The sequence below is a fragment of the Ischnura elegans genome, chromosome 11, assembly GCF_921293095.1.
Source record: "Ischnura elegans chromosome 11, ioIscEleg1.1, whole genome shotgun sequence".
NCBI classification, from domain to species: Eukaryota; Metazoa; Arthropoda; class Insecta; order Odonata; family Coenagrionidae; genus Ischnura; species Ischnura elegans.
The window spans coordinates 45,348,929-45,373,994 of record NC_060256.1 but is presented as its reverse complement, the minus strand read 5'-3'; the positions used below and the strand labels follow the sequence as shown (position 1 = coordinate 45,373,994).

At 37.1% G+C, this 25,066-nt stretch overlaps 3 protein-coding genes and 1 non-coding gene across 8 annotated transcripts in view; 2 read left to right on the top strand and 2 right to left on the bottom strand.

The window, feature by feature from the left end:
* LOC124167868 (transcription factor Dp-1) overlaps positions 1–3,290 on the top strand; it is a 34,845-nt gene extending 31,555 nt beyond the window's left edge. For both annotated transcript variants that reach the window (XM_046545922.1, XM_046545921.1), the window contains exon 11: positions 1,001–3,290. In XM_046545922.1, coding sequence (XP_046401878.1) covers positions 1,001–1,329 — 329 coding nt within the window. In that variant the 3' untranslated portion in view covers positions 1,330–3,290. The remainder of the gene's footprint in view (positions 1–1,000) is intronic.
* Positions 3,291–6,232: 2,942 nt separating this feature from the next.
* LOC124168115 (COP9 signalosome complex subunit 9) lies at positions 6,233–6,790 on the bottom strand. Its single transcript, XM_046546233.1, has 3 exons — positions 6,716–6,790; positions 6,571–6,643; positions 6,233–6,459 (listed from the first exon to the last, which is right to left on the bottom strand). The coding sequence occupies exons 1-3, from the start codon at positions 6,782–6,784 to the stop codon at positions 6,422–6,424; spliced, it is 180 nt and encodes a 59-aa protein (XP_046402189.1). The 5' UTR covers positions 6,785–6,790; the 3' UTR covers positions 6,233–6,421.
* An 81-nt stretch (positions 6,791–6,871) lies between these two features.
* LOC124168114 (cyclin-dependent kinase 20-like) lies at positions 6,872–22,832 on the top strand. Of its 4 annotated transcripts, none has more exons than XM_046546230.1 (7): positions 6,872–7,138; positions 7,307–7,616; positions 7,896–8,141; positions 15,926–16,114; positions 18,135–18,392; positions 21,123–21,350; positions 21,505–22,832. In XM_046546230.1, the coding sequence occupies exons 3-7, from the start codon at positions 7,956–7,958 to the stop codon at positions 21,667–21,669; spliced, it is 1,026 nt and encodes a 341-aa protein (XP_046402186.1). In that variant the 5' UTR covers positions 6,872–7,138; positions 7,307–7,616; positions 7,896–7,955; the 3' UTR covers positions 21,670–22,832. The 4 variants fall into 4 exon arrangements, with proteins under 4 accessions (XP_046402186.1, XP_046402187.1, XP_046402188.1 ...); XM_046546231.1 differs by having other exon boundaries at positions 6,872–7,153; XM_046546232.1 differs by having other exon boundaries at positions 6,872–7,616; positions 21,505–21,669; positions 22,133–22,832.
* Positions 9,147–9,219, bottom strand: Trnas-aga. The gene has a single exon. It is a non-coding gene; the product is annotated as a tRNA-Ser (tRNA).
* Positions 22,833–25,066: the final 2,234 nt, after the last annotated feature.

The window sequence follows — 25,066 nt, the reverse complement described above, 5'->3', positions numbered from 1 at the left end:
TGACTGTCGCTAAGCGCAATAAATTGTAAACTACGATCGTTCACGATAGCATCGAAAAAATTACCAATGCGGTAGTAAGGAAGTGCTACACAGGGAAATATGGGAATATAATAATTGCAAAACTGTATTTGATTTATTTCGAGTCGCAGTAAATTCATGAAATATTTTCGTTTTAGAAACAGAAGTAGCAATGCGGTTGAGTAATTCTATCTCCATGAATGGGAGTGAAGTTAGTGGAAATATTTCCGCCGGCAAGGGATTATAGGCTGCGCTGGTCGCCTCTTTTATTAACTGAACATAGTATGTAAGCACTTACAGGAAAATAAAGGCATAAATAACAGAAAGCAAGTGGTATCGCGCAATTTTTACCATGGTTCGAGAGAAAACGATGCGTTCTGTCTTCATCTACTGTCACTTAAAATGATTAGGATAGTTGGTTGCCTTTTCATTATTTACTGTTAGGTATGCCCTCATATGTAACAAAATGGCCCTAACTAATGGTTAACATGAAAATTGCAGTATAGTAAAGGTGTATAAGAAAAGAATAAGCGTGAAACATTTATCGCTGAAAATGTCATTCCATGTTCGTTATCGCGGCTGCATTAATGGTCTCTAGTTGTCTCGGTATGATTTGCGGAGGTAGTTAGGCCGTCTCAGGGGTGTCTCGCTGCTATGATATTTAAAGAGGTTTTACGACATAAAGAGGTTCACCATAGAGAGGTTTGCCTATTAATTTACATGTAAATCTGACGGGACCAGAGGGTTGGTACGAAGTATGGAGGTTTACGATGTAAAGAGGTTCGCTACATCGAGATTTTACTGTATTTGTTTGAAGCTTTTTAATTATGGATTTGGACTTGAATAAGTACAAACTAAGTTTTGAAAATGGGTCCATCATTATTTAGAACAACTCTGTATTTTCTGTGAAGAGTGGCACTGTCCTTAAGTTTGATACACATTATTTCAGTTTTTTTATAAATTGATTTAAACTTCTTTTTAGAACTTGGCACTGGAAAGGAAGATCCATTGATTGCCGGAGGATCAAACAATACCAACAATGGCCAGTCTTCCAACTCGGAAGACGACTTGGAAGTACAAAAGGCAGTTGAGATCAACGATGGAGTTATCACTGTTGACATGGAGGTGGTGAATAACCAAGGGATACTGTCGAGGAATTCAGCATCTCTTCTGGAGGATCCAAATTCCCCCTCCTTGCCTGAATATTTCTCGGAGGAAGAGGAGGGAGGTGAGGAGGAGGAAGAAGAAGAGGAGGAAGAGGAAGAAGAAGGTGATGAGTCCGAGGTGTGCAGTGACGTGGAAGTTAATTGAACTCGCTCTTTTTTACCTCTTTTTTGCACTTTTGGTACAACCTGCCTACGCGTGCAGATTTAGCCATCCACACAATAAATTGCCATTGGGGTGGTGAAAGCACTCGATATCATCTGTTTGCTAAGTAACTCCACACGATGACCCATTTATTTTGTCTGGATTGGAACATTTATTTCCCTCGAGGCATAATTAAGTGTAAGCGAAAAGTCATCCTCTTCTCATGTACCTTGTATTGAATCATGTTGTTGAGTGTCTTTACTTTTGGTCTTAAGTGTATGAAGTAATTTTTTTCCATGCTCATCTGTAGAGTTGGCCATTTGCGTGATGTTAGACGGAAGTGAGGATTCTTGATCAAGTTTCCCCAACGAGTAAATGGTGAAGAGAGTTACTTGACTGGATATTTATGAAAGTTGCCATTTGATTTCCTTTCGTGGGAGCTTCTCGCGTTTCAGTGATGAATCTGAAACTGTGAGTGAGTGAAGAAGGTGAGTTATCTCATTTGTGTAAGGATAAGATCAAAGGTTGATTACAATATTTTCCCATTATCATCCCAAGTATTTTTAAGATAGGGTAATGCTTTTACTGATGTTGAATTTGTGCGCAGTGGCTGTTAATGAGTGTATTGGTTTTTCTTGTGTTTAAATCCACCAAATGAGTAACATTCGTGTATATAAATTTAATTTCACAAAAATTAATTTGTAAGTGTTATGCCTGTTGGCTCGTTGAATTTTTGGATTTCTGTTTTCTTCCTGAATACTGTTGTGTTGCTATTTCAGCATGTTTTTGTTGGGTATCAATACTTAACTGAAGGAAAGTTCAGATCTTGGTATTAAATGGTATGTAGGAGGGATATGTTGCAAAAAATCATAGTGTGTTCCATGAGTGTTGGAATGATAAGTTGAAGGGTGCTCAGGTATATGTATCATTGATTGGAAAAACTTGTTCAACAGTGAGAAATCCTATTCATTAGGATACGACTGTGTATATAACGGACTGTGAAGACAACTGATATTCTGTTTCTTAACGCTTTGAATTAGTAGGTGATTATCAGTTCAACAAAAGTTGTGAAGCTCTGTATAGAGCTTCAGACCAAAGTAATGTACAAAGAAGATATAGAAAAGGCTTGTGTCACCTTTTCAATGCTTCTCATTTGCAAGTTGTAGTGAACTCATTTTTAATGTTGAGTGACAATTTCATACTGCAACCAAACTGTTCATTCACACGCTGGAAGACTTAATACTTTCTTATTTTCTGAACTGTCATAAATGTGCATCAACAACATGTGAAATTTCTTATTCACAACCATTAAGCGCACGAAGAATATGGCTGCAGTTATGTAGTTGAAAGTATAGGAGAAAAAAATTTCTGCCAAGGATGATTTTTTCTCATACATCCATGGCAGTATTTTTTTGCAACTCAGGATGTCTCCCTTTATTATGGAAGTAAAAAAATAACATTTTAATTGTATTAAGTTGTACAAATTCATGAATATGCCATGTAAATTTTGTGGTCTTTGATTTTTTTCACTGTGGTGAGCTTGCTAATAACAGTAAATCACTGTGATATTTCATGACATCCTTTGGGCCATCTCTCCATCCGTAGATGTAGCAAGTCTTGTTGGTAAGTTTGAAAATAGGTTTTTTGTGATGTCGTCAGACTTGTTATTTTGGTCTCTGTAACCTGCATTTGAATTATTTACAAGAACCCTCCTTCCCCGTCCACTGTCATTCCTGAAAATATACCAGGAATAAATTGCAAATCAAATGATTTCAGAGAATTATTCTAAAGAGCTTGTACTTCCTACCTGACACTTTTTACTACGGGGAAGGGTGATTGTGGGGCTGTAGATAAAACACAAATTTGATCTTAGGAAGTTTTCATCGCTACAAATCCCAAGGGACCATGCATTATACATGATCATGCTGTAGTTTTTTATTGCATTAAATATTATATGGCCTTAATTTATGTAGATTGTTCATTTTTGTCATTGCATCAATCCCTACTGATTGAATTATAATGATAGTATCCACTTTTCATATTTAGAAATGAGGGTCAGCAGTCCTTTTATTGAAAATGAAACTGATGTCTTTATTGATAATTAAAAGTAAGCTGTTAATGCATAATTTGCAACTATCTACCAGCTTGTTACTTGAAGAAATAGAGTTTGCCACTATACCAAGTATTGGGAAGTGAAAAGTGTATAAATTTTAAAATAATTACTTGATAGTATGAAATATCATTGACATGTAATCTTTTTTATTTCCTATTGCATATGTGAATGGTATTTTGGAAAGTTGAATAGTGGACCTGGTAATTAATGAAGAAAGTTTTTTTTAGTTTTTGCCTTACCGTAGGAGGCCTTTCTTAGTTCAAATGATTTTTTAAGGATAAATATGGCAAAATTGGGGAGGTAAAACTTGAGTTGCTGAAGGAGACTTGGTGAACGTGATTAAGGGAAGTATTTGATTATTGGAAAATGGAAACTTGAGAAAGTACTTATATAATCCTGTAGTGAAGGAGGAATAGGGTAGTTTCCTTCATCAAAGAAAATGAAATACATAGATTGTGATTCTTTACCCGCCATTAGTCTATTCATAATATACAACTTCTTTGGTTTTAGAAATCCCAGTTTTGGTGAATGTTAATGGTCAATTTTAACATCATTTGAAAAAGGCCAGATAGATGGCCACGAGATGCCAATCCACGTGACGTCACAAGGACCTAGATGCTATAAAGAGTAGTCAGGAGTTTTACACCGTCTGAGATTACCAATGCACATATGTGGCACTGAGCTCGGGGAAACATCTCTTAGTAATCACTTATCAAAGTTGCCTATGGTTGGAAAGTTTCCTTTGTTTGATAAGGTATTAAAAATATTTATTTAAGCCAAGCATTACCTGCAGACAGGTACATACTTTGCTACCTGCTAGCAGCCTGCATTGTAGCAGTGCCAATAGCCTCGTACCTAGGTGGCCTCACACAGCGGTAGCCGGAACCAGAATGATGTCAAAAGGGCTTTTCCTAGCATTCATACTTCGCCGTCGCATTTTCGGGTGCTTGAAAATTTTCACTTTTCATTTAATTGTGAAAAATAGATACCTTCATTTAAAAATCTAAGAGCATGAAATACGTGCTCCTTGAGTAATAACTTTCCTTTAAGGCATTAAAAAAAATGGAAAACCACCCTATTCTCAAGTGTTTGCGAGGCAACATTGTAAGAGAAGATTAAAATTTTGAAATAGCAATTAATTAATTAAATAAAAGAGGCAAATTAGCCTCTTTTAGGTTAAATCGATGTAGTTATAGATATTTTTAAAGAACTCAAATGAAGTAACTGAGTGCAAATGATCATAGAATTCAATTTCTATACTCCTTATTTTAGGTAATTGGTTGTCAGTATTGCGAAGTAGGGCTACAGTCAGGCTTGAAAAGTTATGGTAATATACCCTGATCAGTAAAATCTGGTGAATTTGAATGAGCGTCTGAAATTAAAAAATATCAGCAGCCACTTTACCTTTAATACTAAATTATTGCAATGGACATAATGCTTGCTATCAAGTGGAAGATTACTCATGATTTCCACTTGATCAGGTCCTCCATCATGGCTGATGTTTCAATTTACTAGGTAATTTGGGAAATAATTATTCATGTTCAAAACTTACCTGAATCATCTGATTTGCCATGACTGTTCATAAATTCCTTGTCTTGCCAATTTAATAATGAACTAAAATTTCTCACTTTTCCTTTAAGGCACATAGACTTGAATCTACTCTTTGGGATTATGGGAGGGTCTATTATGGAGCCTCAACGAATTCTCAGGAAAAAAATAAATGCTAAAAAGGATTGTTTCAAATACCTCTATAACTATCCAATTTTTTTTTTTCAAGTTAACATGCTTCATTGACGAACTACATTGGATGGTAAAAAGTAGGTCAATCTCCTTTAGGATGCACACTATATTGGGTATTTTATAGAATGAAGTTTTAGGGTTATTACATTGAGTACTAATAAAATAAGTTAATCAGTTCTGTAAACCATGTGGAGATTTTGAAATAAGAGCATAAACTGTACGGATGTAAATGTGGTAGTAAATCGATAAGCCCCTTTAGAAAAGCTTGTATTTGAAGCCAAGTGATAATGTTTAATTTCCAATAATACCATGGCAGAGTGTTTCTAATATAATAGGGGTTAATCCATGTAGGGAATGGGGAGGACTACTCTCTGATATTCAAAGGAAAAATATCCTCCATTTGGTTTAGGTATATTCAGATCTTTCCAGCTAGCTTAAATTTCCTTCGTTACGCCATTACTTGCCATGGCATGGGTCTTCTAATATAATGGTGATTAATCCATTTAAGGAACTGGGAATACTAATCTCCGATATTCAGAGGCAAAATAATCATCCTTCACTTGGTGTTAGTCTATTCAGATCTTTCTATATAGCTCTCTTAATCTGCTCACCTTCAGAAATTTCCACTTTTGAGTTCTTTGACTTATCTTATTGTGTCAAACAGCAAGATTTTTAAGTATCGTAGTACGAACTCTTCTCTCTGTTCGTACATTAGGTTATAATTCAGCTTTGACATTATACGGCAATCCTTTGAAAATACAGTGTTTCAGCTCAAGTTTTGGTGAGCGAATGAACAACACCATGAATGCTTATGATCAATCAGAGCAATTAAATTTTACTGATAAGAACGTGCTCCTATGCGCATAAAAAGTAGAGATATCCTGGGATATCAATAGTGGTAGTCGCGTTTAGGGGGTAATATCTTGATCTAACTGCATTGTAGAATGAAGACCTACTTTAGAAAGACTTCTGGTTAAAACTTAACTATTCCTCAGCTTCATTTGTCACTCGACAAAAACTTCGGTACATGATACATTAAGTTGAAAATTCAAGTTTTCTTTTTTATCTGGTGCACAAGCTTAATGCGAATTTTATTGATCTCAATTGCACTCACATCACAGAAATGGTAAATACATCCTTTGAAATTGAACTGTCTGTATAACAAATTAAATATATAGAATCACATTTTCGAAAAAACAATTACTACTTATTTGAGCAATCTTCTGGTATTCTTCAGGTACCTTACGATAAATCATCGTCGTCATAAAGGTCGTCAAAATCTGAAAATGTAAACGCACGCATTTACTTATAGGAACATGTTATTTTAAAATAGTCACTCCATTTAAAAATAAAAATGGAATTTCAGCGGTGACTAATATAAACTCCAATACCATTAAAGAAATCGGCATGGACAGCTTTCTCGTTGGCAGCTAGATCCATAAGCAGTCCACTGGACCCACCAGCCTGTTAATAAACACGACATAAATAAGGGCTAAATTTCAGTTGATTTTCGATCATTGACCTTATGAAACTTACCTCTTCAAGGTCCATGTACGGACCAGCGCCTTCAGGAAACATTTCATCTGCCACAACGGTAGGCTTCATCGCGGAAAATATCTATTTGCTGTTATGGTTCTTAGTACTTCACTAAAAACTGACTAGATCCACGACGTCTACTCCAAATAAAAACAGGAACACCAAGTTCTCTTTGCACCAATACTTCAAAAAATAGGCAGAAAATCGAAACAATCTTCAGTTTTCGCGAAAAAAAGCCAGGAAAATTGACAATGAAGTCCTTGACAAGAGATCAAAACGGAACCGAAAACACCAGATTGCAATTCGTTGTTCTTTTTTTGTAAATGTATTGTGGCGTTGCATAACTGTAAGCGCGTTGGTGTGCTAGGAAGTTTGAATTTGACGATCAGTGTCCATTGACAATTTTAGCTTAAAAACTTTGTGGTATACCTTAAATTGGTATATTTTATTAGCTTTATTTGAAATTCTGTATTTTAATTTGTTAAACTTATTATTTTTCGTCATGAAGGAAGTATTTCCACTGGTAGTTGCCCAGCAGAACTTGCCGAAGTTAATCGAACTATATTGATTTTCGTCACTTTTTGCTTTCAGTGCCTCCATTTGGTATAAAGAAAAGATCTTTTAATCCGTGTAATCAGCATAACTTAGATATCCCCACTTTTACGTATATATATATTTATAATTACCGTAAAACTTGAAGCAGGCCAAAATTATATTAAAAGAATGGAAGATATTCATTAAAGGATTAAGTAATTTGACATTCGTCCATCGATGTATACCATTCGTATATCATGATTCCACTCATCGGTGTAATCGTGCTTGCTCAGTGGTGACGATTACATGTCAGTGAATGATGTTCGGAAACGATCAATCAAAGAGGAATTCCTTAAGTAACCTTAAGGTATCTACAGTAAAAGTTATACTTCCTCATTTGTGAAAAATGTACCTCCACATTTTATCTAACACTATGGTACAGTGTAATATATTTACCAGAGATTTATTTAAAGTTGATTTTAGCCTAGTAGTTGACTATTTACGTGATTTAACCGAAAAAGCAATGATACCAAAGCTTATTTTCATTGCCATGCAAAAATACTCACAAGGATAATACCAATAATACTACACAAGGATTCTCACTATTTTGTTTTAAAAGCTAATGCCATGCCTAATCACATTTCAGATTAAGGTTGAAATGTAAGCCACAGTTACCACGTCAGCTATATGCTTCTCATCTATTGTCATGGACCAATATTCCATTCTGGGACGTATTGGCGAGGGAGCGCATGGTCTTGTAATGAGAGCTGTCCATATTCCCACCAATAAACAGGTTGCTCTAAAGAAGCTATTAATTAAAAAACTTGAAGATGGAATCCCAGTCACCATTATTCGAGAAGTGAAAACTCTACAACATGTCAATTGCAAATATGTGAGTATAAAATTTGATACCATTTACCTCTCCATTATGAATTTGAACATGGAGTTTTTAGGAAGCCAATTTATTTTTAGTCTGATAAAAAATGTATTGCCGAATTCATAATCCTCTTTATGTAGAGGAGGATGATCTCACATGTAAAATTTTTTGCAGGGAATGCTACGCTCTGCGATAAGTACTACTCAAATTTGTCTCACATTTGGGACTTGCAGCCATTCATTTTCATATACTCTCCCTGTAATCCTTCACAAGGATACAAATACACAGAGTATTAAACTAATAAAAATTTGATAAAATTTGGGGAGGGGTCGTGACCCGTGTGATCCCCCCTGAATCCACTTAGGGTAGGGTAAACCTTACCATGCTAAGGTACTGTATTTGACGGCATATATAATGCACTTTTTTCCTAAATTTGGTCACAAAAAATTTACCTGTGTCTTATTCATGAAGGACACAGGTTAACTTTCAATACTGAATGCTATTTTTAGCCTGGATAAAGGTCTAGACACACATAAATTTTTCTACATCTGCCATACTTATTTTATCAGGTTTAACTAAATTTTTGCCAACAAAAATATCGCTCAAAAGAGAGAATTGGAATGGTTTCCTTCCGACACTGCACCGTTCCTGTCAAAAAGGAAACTAAACTAGTAGCGCGAAAGATCGACAGAGTAAAAATCATCCACCTTGACCGGGATTCGAACCCGGATCCCCCGATTTCCGGTCGAGTGCTTTAGCCAGTTAAGCTACTGAGGCATCATTCTTCCCTGTGGATATATTTGGACACTACTGGACAAGGTGTTGCTGGACTGCTGAGCATATTATGCCACAACCAGTCCAATCGTGCGCACAGCCGGAGAGCAGGCCCAGACATAGAACACATAGAGGTGTTCGCTCTTGATTAGTTTAAAGTATACTGGGACTAGCCACGGTGATAACTTATACAGGAGTCACCTGCAATGCACAATCGTGCGAAAGAGCCACAGAGAGAAAATCATCTGCCTTGACCGGGATTCGAACCCGGATCCTCTGATTTCTGGTCGAGTGCTTTAGCCAGTTAAGCTACCAAGGCATCATTCTTCCCTGTGGATATATTTGGACACTACCGGACAAGGTGTTGCTGGACTGCAGAGCATATGATGCCACAAGCAGTCCAATTGTGCGCACAGCGCCACAGCCGGAGAGCAGGCCCGGACATAGAACACATAGAGGTGTTCGCTCTTGATTAGTTTGAAGTGTACTGGTACTAGCCACGGTGATAACTTATACAGGAGTTACCAGCAATGCACAATCATGCAAAAGTCACTCCCGTATAAGTTATTGCAGGTGACTCCTGTTGGAGAAAGAGGAAGGGTAGGGCTATCATCTGTGGTGAGTGGGAATTACCTCCACAAATGTTAGACGAAGGGCATAACTACAATCCAAAAAGTGTCAAGGGAGGGTAGTGCTACCTGCCGTGGAAGGTATGAATTATCACAATGGACTATAGAGGAAGACCTACCATATGGCTACCATAACTCCGGGGACTGTAGGAAAAGAAAATGCGCTACCGTCCGTGGAATGTCAAGGAAGGGTAATGCAACCTTCAAGGAAGGTTAATAGTTTCTCTTGGATGGAGGTTTGTGGGAAAAAGTTCACTTTCTGCACTTGTTTCTTGCGAGGTGGTGAAAGGGTACAAGGAGGTAGGCATGTATTCTCTTCCTCTACAACACTATCACATGCATAAAAAATGTCACCAATTGCCTGAGATTAAAATGAAAAAGTAACACTGTAGTAATAATAATAGGTATTCTTTATTCTGTAGAGGTTGTTTAGGCATTTGAATGTGTCAATACAAAAAAATTCATATTACAAAAAGTATGTATGCATTACCACAGATTAAGTATATATATAGTAAGAGTAAGTAAATATATACTTACTGATATTGGTATTGCTAAAAAATACATATTGAATTTTTTTAAAAATGAGTGAGAACCAGTTCCCAGTGAATTTTCAAGTACATATTTTGCTGTACTATAAAATGCCTGTTCAATTAAGAAAGCATTGATTAGTCTAGTAAACTTTCTAACCATCAGTGGCGTAACTATGAGGGGAATGAGGGAATAGATCCCCCCCAAAGCCTCAGAATATTTATAGTATACAGACTAATGTTTTCCGTGCTGTGATTATTTACCGCAGAATTGGTGAATCGCAAATTTCAAGTGCCTAAATGATGTAAAATGTATTTACTGGCTTGTCCGTTTTCAAAAATTTTCCTGTTGGCTGGAAGGGTTGGTGGTATGGTCACCCCCCAGACTCCTCCATCCCCCCCCAAATCATATTTTTAGCAATGCCAATGCTAATCATAGTAACCTCTTTTAATTTCTGGGGCTAGTGATCATAAATTTTGGCATGAGAAAAGTATGGGCCATTTTTAGTGAGACTTGAATTGAACATTTTTAGGTGGACATTATCGTTTTCATGTGTTGCATGTGAGTGGAGGGAACTATTCAATGGGAATAGGTACATCAGGATTTTCTTTCACAAAGGATAGGTTGTGGTGGAGAAAGTCCTCCCTTCCCACACAGCACATCGTTGCCAGAGGACGTCCGCTGCGCGTCCGTCGCGTCCTCTCAGTGTCCGCGGATTTTCAGGACAGCCAGAGGACATCCGCCGGCTGTCCTGGCCATCCGTCCGCACACTGTCCTATCTCGGATGTCCAGCGGACGTCCAGCTAGTGTCCCATTACGCAGGGTTTGGGAGTTTTGGTTTCCTCTTAAAATACTCACCTCCTCAAGGAGGAACTCCGAGAGAAAGTCTCGTGATCCTCCTCCTAGTAGGGAGTATAGGAGAAGGGAGAAAGAAAAAAAACTCTCTCTCGTTTCTGAAGCCAGAATACTTCCTCCCGATCGAGGAAGAGGAAATTTTTCGTGGAGGAAGAGATATTTTGAGGATTATTTTAGGTAACCAAATGTAATCCTCTTGTTGGAGTGTGGACTCGGAGGAAATTATAAACTATTTAACGAAAAAAAAATTGACATTTTTACCGCTTCTATAGTTTAAGAACAACAAATGTACGCTATTTTTAAGTTTTATATTGTTTATAACAATTAATTAAGTTTAAACAAAGTTAGCAACAATTTAAGTAACATTTACGAGCGTTAAAAATTTCTACATGCCTCACGGGTTAAACAACAACAATTGAACGAACAATTGAACTCTCTACATTATTTATAACAATTTTTAAAGTTTAAATAAATTTAGCAACAATTTTAGAAACTTTCAAAAAATTAAAAATTTCCGCATGTTGTACGGTTGAGAAGCGTTGGATGAACAATAAACCCGTACTTTTCATGATTATAAAAATTACTTAAATTTCAACAAATTTAGCAACTTTTACAAAAATTAACAACAGGAATAATGGAATTTATCGATTTTTACTGAAATTTTATATTATGTACCAATGTCCTGCGGACGTCGCGTAGCCGTCTCGGGGACATTCCATTCCTACAGGTTAAATGAACTCTTTCAACTTATTGATTAATTAATATTTACTCTCTAGGGATTAAAAAATCTCAGAGGCGATTGATTGGAAAGTATTTTAATGAAACATAACGCTTTAAATTCATTTTAATTTTTAATGGTAAGAATTCTCCTAAAATTATCACGGCATCGATGGCCTCATTCCCAGATTAGAAATTGTAATTGTCCAATTTAAGGATAGGCAAGTAGAAGAAGTAGTAGAAGATAGAAGGTAAGTACTGCCGTACCTTTACTTTATATCGAAATTCTAGTTTTTTTGGTGGCGAACGAATTTTGAATCTACCGCTACCATGGTTCTCCACATTCCTCCGTTCCTCCTTTCCAACAGAGGAACTGGAACGGAACACCGGAGACAGCATGGTGGTTTGGCGGTTACAAAGATGCTGCTGCAAGTAAGTTTGATGTGACTTCTAAATAATTTTTTCTTGGCGTTCACTGGCGGCAGTATAGTGTTTCCGCATGCTCCTTATATTTCTTATAACTCAGCCTGTAACATCTCGAGGAAAAATATGGCTCTGCTTGGAACAACATTACCGTCTTGGTAAAACCGTTACTTGGCAACTAAAGGTAGCGTCTTTTTCCGTTGTTCATGGTGAAATTTTCGCTTTTGTTCCTTGTTTACATGATATAATTTAAAGTGGAAGTTCTTGTACTATAGTCTCTGTACGCGAGAACGTATAGGAAATAATGTAAGTGCTAGCGCATAAAATAGAACCTGTTATTTTGATAGCGTAGGCTACGGCTGAATTTGTTGGAAGTCCCAACGGTCCGTTTGGTTCCGTTCCTAAATCAAATCAAGTAGGGTTCTTGGCAATAAATATAACTAGGAATTGTACTTACGTGTAACCGGGGGATTTTGCAACACGCATGTATGATTAATAGGTTTCACGTAAATTATTAATTCTTTGAAATCGGACTACACCGTGTGATTTCTTTCGATATGTATAGTTACGCACGCATCGAAAAAGAACAATAATGTTATGATAGGATAACCACCAATGTTTAGCCTTTTTACAAAAAGTTTTTATACTCTTTATATGTTTGATGGAACTAGGTTAATAATTAAAAACTTTAGGTCCTAAATAAATAAATGATCTATTATGTCAGTAAAGATAAGGCTTAGGGATTGAAAAATTACAATGCCGACGTAACTTTTATAGCGTTTATTATATTTTTTCTGCCAAACTTTGCTAACCTAATAAAATATAAACTAATTTAACTACAAACTAAGTAACTGTGCTATTAGTCATCCATGCATTTAATTTAGTGGAAACTATAGGACGACTGTAAGAAATTCGGGATGAATCTAAACAAGGTCTAATTGTAAGTGATATATTGTGTAAACAAACCTTAAGGCTATATTTTATGGTTCATTTATTTGCTCAAACTGCTGCATGAAATCTTATACCCAGAAAATAGAACTTGTGCATCTTTTCGTACAGCCATCGGTACACATTTTGGTGTAGAGTATCGTGAAGCTGATATATTTACCTGGAGGCATTTACTGACTATAGCTTTCATGTAGTGGAGTTGAATAAAAATAGTTCATCTGTATTTTTATTTATTTCCTATCTCTATTTATAAGTTTGTATGTCTCTCTTCTTATAATTGTCTGTATACTTATTTGTCTTCATTCTTTACAGATGTTGCATTTAACCAGGACGATACAGCCACCAATTCTAGTGTGGAAGTTACAGTGAAGAGTTGGCTGGAACATGCTTAAGCGAGGCATGTGAGAGAGGTGTAAGTATTCGTTTGATTATTATATAGGTTTGAGCAAGGAGGAATAATTTTGGTCTGGATACTTTTTTGGCAAGTTGCTCCTGTAAAGGGAGCTCATATAAAGTAAATTTAAATAATTATTAAACATCTTGTAATACAAGGTTCACCCTTCCATGCTAAAGGTAGAGAAAATAGTATTGTTATGTATTATTTTCAGATGCAGATTCCACTACCAAGTAATTCAAACATTTGAAAACAATTTTTGTTCTGCATATGGGAGGTATAATTACCAAAAACGTGGTTGAAAAGGATCTCATGCTCTATAAAAGTTCGATGTATAGCACCTGTAGAACTTAAGAATGGGATAACTTATTCAACAGGGATAGTAGTTGCACAGTACTACAGAAGCTACTATTTTCTAGTAGCTCTAGCTAACTAAGATGTTTTGAAGTAGGTGTTTTTGTAGGAGCTATAGAAATTTCAGTAGCTCACAGCAGGCCTTAGCTGCTATTCCCCTGTTATGTCTCTGTCGAAATGTGAATATTGCCAGTGAGCTAGGTTGTCACTTTTGCCTTGATACCAGACTACATTAGAAGATCTATTTTAATTATTAAGATTGGAAGAATTCGGAGATCTAAATCATGGAATGGCCTTAACTACAGCAAGTTTTTGCTAGTTTTTCAAAGTTTCTATTTTTTTAAGTTGCATCTCAGCCAATGCAGCTAAGTGGTTTGTGTGCCAAATCAGTGTGGCTGTTTTCACACTAATCCCAAGAGATCTAGTTCACTTAAACTTCCTCCTTTAAATTTTCTAGTTTCCTTTACTCCTATATCATATTCAGCTCTTCTGCATTAGTCTTCCTTAGCTCCAGCTTATGTAACACTTTTCTTCACCTCCACAATTCACTCTAGTGTAGTCATAATCTTCAAGGGGAGACCAATTGTTCAGAAATATTATCCTCCATTTGAATGCTTTTTCCAATATCTTTTTCGAGACCTCTACTAAGCTGTCTGGCAAGGATGGATCAAAGAATTTTTTTCTAGATGGTGCACCAGGGTCTAACAGGCAACAGTCTTCTCATATTTGGGATTAAAATCTAGTTCAACAATTGTTCTATGAAAAATGTTCTTAATCATAATATATACATTACTAACACATTAATAATTTTACTCAAAATCTTTTCTTATTTAAGAACAAGAAAAAGTCAAAGAAAAGTTTGTAAAATGTATTCAGCCTGTAATGGACAGGTTTCCTAATTTTGAAACCTTAAGAATGTTAAACATGTGACTAATAAGACTAGCGTCCTGTCTTATGTAATCTGCTTGTTACGTACAAGATACAATTTCTTGCTACAATGAAATGTTTATATACTTCATTATTACAGGAGCAGTGCAGGAGAGCAAGACAGCCCCTGAAAAGGATGTGGAGGTTGCCATCCAAAGCTGGCTAAGGCACGCCAAGGAGAGGTTACAGGGGAAGAAGAAAGTTTAAATCGTATGTAGTTTCTGGCATTGTACTGTTTTAAGAAGCCAAATAAATATTGTGCATGAAATTGATGCCTTATTTATTTAAATTCTTGTCTGGACCTATTATTTATTAGTATCGAACAAAATGCAATCCTAACCTAAACGTGTCCTGAAGGTGTCCAGAGCGGACAATTTCAGGTCGTCCATAGGCCACCTTTTTTACTGACATGCGGACTTGCAGCGGACATCATTTTGTATGAATTCGGCTGTCCGTAGGATGTCCATAGGCCACTTGGCGGACAATCACCGGATGTCCGAAAGGTGTCCGTGTGCTGTGTGGGTTGCTTCTGCCCATAGGCAAAAAATGCTTGAGGTTATTGGGTGAGGGCTGAGGACCAGGGAAGAATCAAGTCACCTATAATAAGAGCTCCAAACTATTGAGAGCGACCAGATTTTATAACGTGAATAGTCTTCATTTCAATATCAGAACTGAATTCTGAGTGGTACATACTCAAGGATGAGTTGGAGCAGTCACTTTCGCTTGACTTAGGACCATATTCTAAGACATTTCTAGAGGAATGGCTCTACCGTAATGATGCGTTTGTAGGGAGTACTCAATGTCTATGTGTTTTATAAATGTACATCTTTGGTTGTCAGGTCAATGCTCCCTTCAAGCAAACCGATTCTCTCCCTGCTATTTTGAGTATGGCCCAGAGCACTTTACGAAATTGTAGGGATGATTCCAAGGCATAATATGGCAGAATACATTGATCACCTCTGGATTTTGGCATGTTTTTTCAGACAAATCAATATATAATCAAAATATTATTGCAATTATACTTTTTTAAACTGGTGATTTTCATTTATAATATATGCTTGTTAAAAAGAAATGTATGAAAAGTACCACAAAATTGGTGAGGAAATATATATAGGACATATGTTGTCTTTCTCCTGTTACTCACTTGCCTTTCATTTCTATGAAGGACTTTGTTCTTGGAAAACCTGGCATATCTTTATTTTGTACTGCAGTTTGTGTCCCTAGTTAAAATAAGTTTCTCATAATTACAGGTAGTTCAGCTGTTGGATGTGTTTCCTCAAGGCTTGGGTATTGTTCTGGTGTTTGAGTTTATGCCAGCTGACCTTTGGGATATGCTTCAAGATCCCAATGAACCTTTGTCGGATTCCCAGATCAAAGCTTATATGCAAATGCTACTTAAAGGAGTGAGTTACCTTCACAAAAGTGGTATTATGCACCGGGTAAGCAAGTTTCTTTTTTTTTTAAATCTTTCATTCTGATTGCTGTCCAATATGAAAGTAAGAGGAGTTAATGATGTTAAGTGGTGTGAGATGAATAGCACATGATGAATAATGGCTTTTACTTTGGATGCCAAAAATGTTTTTTAAATTTTTTTCTTTATTATGTATATTTCCCTTCCACCTACTGCATTCATACATCGAATTGCAATTTGCAAATTTGGCCATGTTGTCGTGGAATATTTTGTAAAATATGGTCGGCATATTGTTTGTTCTTGGGCTTGAATAGTGCAAAGTTATAAAGTGCCCATTTAATCTTCTAGTGCATATAACACTCTAAAAACATGTATTTTCTTCCCCTATTCACATCTCTTTCGCTGTGAATCTTGACATTTTCATTGTGGAAGACATGTCATGGCTTCACAATGCTAAAAGGAAGACATCAAGTTTTGATCCACACTTCATTCAATGGTTATTATTATTATTGTTAATCATCATTATTAGGTTGCGTCTATGCATTGTTATTAAATTGCGGATCTATACCAGATGAGCAGTTTTCTTTTAAAATCATGATGGTGAAGTTCATCAAAGTAAGGCCTTAATTGATATTTATATGGTATTGCTTTTTAAAATATGTGTGTACTCTCATAGCTGGTAGGTGATTTACTAAGATGTCCTAATGCAATGAAATGTTACATCATTTGCATCCTGAAAGAAAATTAAATGATTTGAATATCTGCTCCTAAATTAGTATGGTTTGAAGGCTTCTGTGTTGCATTGGAAATGTAGGCTGCAATTTTTTGGTTTCATCCAGCTAGCACATTATAAGTCATTGAGATAAGGAGAAAGGAAGAAATAAGGAAGACGCTTATCAATTAAGCTGGTTGTAGGTTTCTTATGGGCAGGCCGACAAACATCCTGAGTAATGACAAAATGGATGCCAAACTTTCAGCACTTCCATAGATATTGTTTTTATTCCATCGTTTTAGAGTATTAATTAAGGTATTTATGTGTAGATACTGTTGACTTACACACAAATACAATAGGGTGGTTTCCTATTATTTTTTTAATGCCTAAATTGAAAGATTATTACTCCTGGAGTACATATTTCACACTTTTAGATTTTAAAATGACGATATCTATTTTTTGCGATCAAATGAAAAGTTGCACAGAAATGCGATGGCTAAGTATGAATGCTGGGAAAAGCCCATGTGATGCCTGGCTGCTACTGTGTGAGGCCACCTGGGTGCGAGGCTATGAACACCACTGCAATGGAGGCTGACTGCCTCAGAGCATGGCAGTAGCATAGAGTACCTTGCTAGCAGGTAGCGCTCGGCTTAAATAAGGATTATTGATACCCTATCAAATGAAGGAAACTTTGCGACCATGGGCAATTTTAATAAGTGATTATTAAGAGATGTTTCCCTGAACTCTGTGTCTCATGCATGCATTGGTAATCTCAGACGATGTAAAACTCCTATCTACTCGTATAGTAGATATCTAGGCCTCTGTGACGTCACGTGTAGTGGCATTGCATGGCCGCCAATCTGGCCTTTTTCAAATGAGGCTAAAATTGACCATTAACATTGGTATAAACTGGGATCTCTAAAACCAAATAATTTGTATACTATGAATACACTAATGGTGGGTAACGAATCGCAATTAATGCCTTTCGTTTTCTTTGATGAAGGAAACTACCCCATTCAGTGATATCCAGAAAATACAGCCTAAATTTGTGCTTAGTATGTTAATGAATTGTTTAAAAAGTACAGGGAGCAGCTGAAGCACCTGATGGTTTTAGAATTCAGTACAGGTTCTCATTTTTCTCTCACTTATTGAATGAGGCAACAATAGTAACTTTTAATACATTCTCAGACGAATTATTCAGTCTTGAAATCTCGAGTGTGGCAGGTAAGAAAATGAATATCCTTGAGGCACTGTTGGGATACGGAGCTACATAAAATGATTGAAAAAATGTTAGGTATTTCTACCACACTCTGTATTTATTGTTTCTGTCTTAAAGGATCTGAAGCCATCAAATCTTCTGATTAGCAAGGATGGTGTTCTCAAGATTGCTGATCTTGGTCTAGCTAGACTTAAATGGACAAACTCATCCAAGGATATGGGAACCTCACAACGCCCATATTCACATCAAGTAGCCACCAGGTGGTATAGAGCTCCTGAGCTCCTTTATGGTGCAAGATACTATGATGAAGCTGTTGACTTGTGGGCTGTTGGCTGCATTTTTGGTGAAATGTTGAACAGATCTCCCCTATTTGCTGTAGGTTTGCTATGAATATTTTTGTTCTATGTGATCTATATTTCTAACCCCTTTATGTATTACTTGTCTGTGGACTGGCTGTTGCCAATATTTGTAATCCCCCTTATGCTTTGGCTGAAATGTTACTGCACTCATGGTGAAACAAAAACACAGTACTATTCCACAAACTTTATTTTAGCTGTCTTAGCTGGCAGCTAAAATAAAGTTTGTGGAATAGTACTGTGTTTTTGTTTCACCATGAATATTTCATCGTTCCACCAAGTAACGCCCAAATCAGTTATTACTGCACTCATTGATTGAACGAATAATGCATGATTTTCTGTTGTTGGGATGAATAGAAATCAGTGAATTTTAGTATTTTCATTGTATTTTTTGTTTAGAAGGCATAACAGAAAATAAGATATCCAAGGCTAGAGATGACCAAGGCTTCAGAAAAGAAAGAGTATAGAATTCATTTAGCTCTTTAACCTTTTCCTTCTAAAGGCGAAAAAATGAGTCTGGACGTTTCTTGACCCTGGAGACGAAAGCAGCAAATTTTCGTCGGAGATTTTCCTACGCAGGTGAACGAATGCCAAATATATACGTTTCCTGTCTATCCCTTTTTTATGATGGTCACGGGTGTGCGATGTCTTTGTTTGGGGACCCAGCACTACGGGGCTTAGGCTTTACCAAATCCGGGAGTTGGTACCCCGAACCCTCATCTTGTGTTACCCCTCTTAGCGGTAAGGGACCGCAGTCATACAATTGTTTAAACAGTCATTTTGCGAAATAAATATTTATTCCTTTCTCAAAAAATATAAGCTAAGAATTGAATTATTTGTCTTTTGAGCAGCGTTCACAATTTTTAAACGAAATTCTACGACAAATATTAACTTATATCTAGATATCAGTAGAAACATCAAACATGAAAATTGTTGCTGAATTAAATGTGTGGAAGAGCTTCGTTCAAAATTTGACAATTTTCAGAATAAAACGAGGAATTCAATTCAAAGTCTGCAATTTACGTTCAAGCAACAATTATCCATATAGCTAATTCATATGAACAAAGCATGATTGACTGTAAACCAATGCCGCTGGTAGGGTTATGAACCCCTAAAGAAGGGAGCTCAATTAACCTCGGAGTCCAAGATAATGCAGAGTCCTCACTAGGAAGGGTCGAAAAAGGTTGGTGCTGAGATTGTGTGATTATCAGCGAGATTCTTCTTAACCCTTTCACTGCTGTGGACGTACCTAGTACGTCCGCACGGCAGACTGCTGTGGACGTACTTTTTCTTCATCCCTGCCATGCAGTCAGCACTTTCGCTGAAGCACTTCGAAGGGTCGCTAATCCGCGACCCTATCCTCGACCAGCTCACCCACGCCGGACCGTCTCCTCGACCCTACGAGCAGGCAGCCTACCACCCGAAAAGTGACCGCTCTGACTGCGATTTGAAAATCAATCACTCAATACGATCATCAAAAACTTATTGTTTTCATCGCACTCCTGCCAATCATGCAATCAAGTACGTCTTTGAACCGTGTTTCTGCGATGAAAAATAACGGTTTTGTTAACTTTACTAAAATGGCAATTTTTCCGGTTGTCCGCAGCCACGTTTCTAGAAAAGTTAACAAAATCGTTATTTTTCATCGTAGAAAGATGGTTAAAAGACATGCTTGATTGGCAGGATTGCGATGAAAACAATCATTTTTTGATGATTGGATTGAGTGATTGATTTTCAAATTGCAGTCAGAGTGGTCCCTTTTCGGGAGGTAGGCCCCCCGCTGGTAGGGTCGAAGAGACGGTCCTGCGTGGGTTAGCTCGTCAAGGATAGGGCCGCGGATTAGCGACCCTTCGGAGGGTGTACCACACCCATCCTGGAAGTACTTGCTCCATGGGCCCAGGAAACGCATTTTAACATTTTCGCCGCATGTGAGGAGTAGGTTTTCGGAGATTGAACAGCAGCAAAAGGGTTAATGAATGTCCTGCAAAAATGTTCTGTACAGAGGGGACGGAAGAGTCTCTTGGGGCTCAGTACAGCAGTCATGGCAAGGCGAAAACTCAACCGTCTCGAAAGGGTTGAGAAGGATCCATAATGTGCCCTTTGCATTGACATTAATTTTATTTCATTAATAATGTCAGTCATCATCATCACTGGTCAACAATCCTAGGATTGGTTTGACGCAGCTCTCCACTCAGTTCTCCTATCAGCTAATCTTTTCACACCTACGTATTTCTTCTCTTTCACATCTCTCTTTACTTGTTCCATATATTTTGTTCGGGGTCTTCTTTTCCATTCTTGCCTTCCACTTGTCCTTCGACGATTGTCTTCATCAGGCCATCATGTCTCAAGATGTGGCCTATAAGGTAGTTCCGTCTTCTTATTAAGGTTTTCATGAGGCTTCTCTTCTCTCCTACCCTTCTTAGGACTTCCTCGTTACTAACTCGGTCGATCCATTTGATTTTCATCATTCTTCTGTAGCACCACATTTGTCTGTAGCACCACGTCTGTCAGTAGGCTAAATAATTATTTAAAAAAATCGTTTGTTGGCGGATACTCTTCAGGCTGAGGCCAATACTAGATCCAATAGCCTTGTGACAGTATTTTATTGAATAAAAGAAAAAATGTGAGATTGGTGGTGAAATTTAAAGTAGCCTATGCCTTTGTCTTTTCCATTTACAACGTGCTTGTTTTGTGAGATTAGTTTTTATCAATTTATTTTCTGCCTTAAAAATAATCATCATAATTTCAGGGTGATAATGATATTGAGCAGCTCTGCATTGTCCTGCAAACCCTTGGTACACCCACCTCTGAAACCTGGCCAGGAATGGAATCACTTCCTGATTATAACAAAATAACATTTCCCACAAGCAAAGGAGTATCAATGGAGCAACTACTGCCTGATATCAATGTTGATGCTCAAGATTTGGTGAAGCAATTTCTATTATATGATTCAAAAAAACGTATTCCTGCTGAAAAGGTAATTAATAATTATTTTTTAGAATTTAAGCCTAATATATTTCATGAGCTATATTAGCATTTTTAATGTCTTCTTTGAAAAATTACTTTTTAAATTACCTACTGCCTCGTATTCATGGTGTTTTTAATTGTTATTATTTTACACTTCCCAACAGGCCCTACAGCATACTTATTTTTTCTCCGAACCATATCCCTGCTCTCTAGAAGAGATGCCTAAACCAGGAGATGACTTTCGTAAAAAGTTTTTACCCAAAGAGCATGATGTTAATGAACCTATAATTAATTGTTTGAAGGATCTGAGAGATATTCTGAGTTTATAGGTATGATTATCATTAAATTACTTCAGTAGATGCTTACAATTATTTTAAAAATATTATTGAACTTAATGGAGGTTAATTGTGATTGTGAAATGACTTTATTTTTTCATTAACCATTTTAATGTGTTGGATAACATAAGAAAAGTTAAAGGTATTTTCATTGCAAATGATAAGTATTTTGAAATCAAAGGCCTGAAAGTTGATGTGGTTAGTAGAGGATAGAGCTCACCCCAGACTAGGCCATGGGCAAGTGAATAACAATAACATTTTTGTTAGGGGGTTCCCTGGGACACTTCTGTTGTCAATATCTTTTCCTTGACTTCCTTTTTTATAGTCTTTTGTTTACTCTCCTCTTTTCTGGGACTATTCTGTCGTTCTTTACTTCCTCTTATCTGTGGTTAGCCATACCTAAAGTTGTATTGATGGATTGATACGTTTCCTGCAGACTTCTGTCACTTCCAAACAGGTGACTGATCTGCAATCGGCTGCATTTTTTGTGGGCGTAGAAATTAAAAGTTTTGATGTAAGTAAGGACAATTTGATTGTGAATTGTGATTGTGAAATCATTGACTACACATGCTGATGGGCAAATTGAAGTTCGGAGCTGTGAAGAGAATAACTCTTTATACCCATTGTGAGGAAACAGTCATTACATTTTGTGGCATAGTTTCTTCAGTGAATAAAGTTTAACATTAGAGTGAGTACCTATTTTCTGAGTTAAAATTAGAGAAATACTATTCAAGGGGTTATAGTTAGGATGATAACAGTTTAGAATGATTCTCTGTCACCAATATGTGCCTCAAAATAGGCTGAAAATGTCATCCTTTTATAGTGTTAACGCAAATTGTTCAATTTTTTCCTGGATATGGTTTGATAGAGTGATCAATTGGGTAGAAATTAATCATTTTTGAAGTGTTATCAATTTTATTTATTGCATTAAAATAATGAATAATACTAAAATTAGAACTGTGATACATCAGTGATTATACATTGGTGTAGTATTGAATCTGTGCTAACTATGTTTAAATGATGACTAATGTGTTTTTACTGCTGTTTTTTAACCTTTAACCACATGAACTTAGTGCAATTTTTAAAAGTATTTTTAATGACTAATGTGTAGTTGAATGTGCTGTACTAACATGCGAAAATAAATACATCTCCTAATATTTGATATTCTTTCTAACAAATGTTAATGCTCTAAAATATTCTTCTTTTTTTCAGGGGGTGGCAAACTTTTAATATAGTTATATTATTTTTATAGTTAAATTATTTTATGATTATTGTTAATTTATGAATTATCAAATGATAATATTAATACAAATAAATTCTTAATTGCATACATATAGTGCATAATTACAACTATCACATCTCAAATAGCTTACAGATGTATTATATATTAGTGGTTGGGGGTAGAATTTAAGGAGGAGGGGTGCCCCATCTGAAAAAAACTCCTAGTTCCGGCCTTGACTGAAGGAGTCAACGGTCTACCTTATCATATGAATGTGTGAACAGAGAAAGATCTTCTAAATTTCTATTTTTATCATCTTGGCATCATATACAGAAGCATAAAATCTTCCAAGGGCGGATCAAGGATTTTTTTCTGAGGGGGTGGGGATCATGGGTCTTACGGGCAAATGGTCTTCTCATATTTGAGGTTAAAAACAGCATGCAACAGTTACTGCACGAAACTTTCTCTTTATTTTAATGTGAAAGTTAATAATATGAAATTAAACGATGGAGGCTCCATAATACACAAAACAAAAGAAATGTAATGATAACCCTATTAAAAATATTGTCAATTCTTTAAGCGTCTAATGTGGTGGGAGGGGCATATGCCCCTTCCCTAAATCTGCCTATGAAATAAACCTCTTCCCTATGACTTTCCCTATATCCCTTACATAAAGTGGGTTGCAAAGCAAATAGTGAAGTTGTGTTTTTCCCCTCATTTGCAACATTCAGGTATCTATTTACATTTCATCTCTATCTGAGGTTATAAATGAGCCCTATGGTCTCCATTCTCCCCATATAAGCAACCAGCCTTTGGGAGTTTCCCTATGGCTGGTTAGGAATGCTTGGAATAACTGTTTTCTGCCCCATTAATGCCTAAAACCTAAAAATGCAAATGATTCATCCTACAAAGTGCCTTAAGAGTCTGGTGCTAGGTTTGAATGCATGGGAAACTAATATACGTATATATAGAATAATTGAAAGTGTATACACTTTCAATTATTCTATTTTGATTGTAAGGTTTAATTAAAGGATGTTTCCCTGAGCTCTGTGCCACATTCATGCATTGGTAATCTCAGACGATGTAAAACTCTTGGCTACTCGTATAGAAACTAAGTCCCTGTGACGTCACGTGGAGTGGCATCGCATGGCCACCAATCTGGCCTTTTTCAAATGAGACTAAAATTGACCATTAACATTCGTCTAAACTGGGATTTCGAAAACCAAATAATTTGTATACTATGAATACAATAATGGTGGGTAACGAATCGCAATCAATGCCTTTCGTTTTCTTTGACGAAGGAAACTACCCTATTACACATGCGCGAACGAAGGATAGCGGCAACCTAACTGGGCAATACTCAAACCCGAGACTTCTTGTTTTGAGGAAAGGAATTTACCGCCACCAAGGTCGGCAAAGTGTTACCTGTCTTCATAGGACCTGTATTTTCCAATGTGATAGAATCGGAGACATTTGATCTTCATTCCATTGTACCATGTTCGGAGTGAGCTGAGGAAAAGAGCGCGACACTGCGCATCGATTAGGGACTCTTGATTGAATTATGGCGTCTAAATGGTGGGTGTATGTCCTTACTCGTGCCCATTACCTTTTCCCTCCGCCCTTGCGATCGAATCGTCAGATAAACAATCCGAGGGTATGGATCTTTCCCGCTCGACGTTCATTTTTTTTCTTCTCGGGTCTCTAAGAAAGGGGATACCAGCCTTCCTGGACATTCTCCCGATCTCTCACCACCCCACGCACGTTCCGCCGCACGCCCTCCGCCGTCTTTTTCTCCCGCGGGTGGTCCTCCGAAATGAGGGCCACGCCCCTTCCCTGTCCTCCCTCTCGAGGTGTGAAGAGAACGCCACCGCCAGCCACCAGGGCCCCGCCGCTGCCGCCGGCGACCTCGTCATCACGACCACCCGTGCATCATGAGGGCCTGCTCCGCAACCCGCACTCGGAAAGATTCCTGGAACCAGCATACACGGGCGAAGTTCGGAGTTTTATGTTGGGGGGCAGCAATCCTGCCAGGGAATTAAGTGCTATTGAACATTACATTCCCCTAGAAAGTGAAACTGGGGGCAGTGGCGCCGACTCCATGGGGCTAGAGGGGGCCCAAACCCCCCCCAAAAATTCGTTAAGGAAGGTGAAGAAAAAAATGTCAGGCATTTC

What these genes read in the sequence shown, in the direction of transcription:
- LOC124168115 (XM_046546233.1), bottom strand. Translation starts at nt 6,784, where the DNA reads ATGAAGCCTACCGTTGTGGCAGATGAAATGTTTCCTGAAGGCGCTGGT. An exon ending in CGTACATGGACCTTGAAGAG is followed by an intron (nt 6,644 to 6,715) that starts GTAAGTTTCATA and finishes GTTTATTAACAG; the next exon opens with GCTGGTGGGTCCAGTGGACT. An exon ending in CCATGCCGATTTCTTTAATG is followed by an intron (nt 6,460 to 6,570) that starts GTATTGGAGTTT and finishes TTACATTTTCAG; the next exon opens with ATTTTGACGACCTTTATGAC.
- LOC124168114 (XM_046546230.1), top strand. Translation starts at nt 7,956, where the DNA reads ATGGACCAATATTCCATTCTGGGACGTATTGGCGAGGGAGCGCATGGT. An exon ending in ACAGATCTCCCCTATTTGCT is followed by an intron (nt 18,393 to 21,122) that starts GTAGGTTTGCTA and finishes TCATAATTTCAG; the next exon opens with GGTGATAATGATATTGAGCA. An exon ending in AACGTATTCCTGCTGAAAAG is followed by an intron (nt 21,351 to 21,504) that starts GTAATTAATAAT and finishes ACTTCCCAACAG; the next exon opens with GCCCTACAGCATACTTATTT.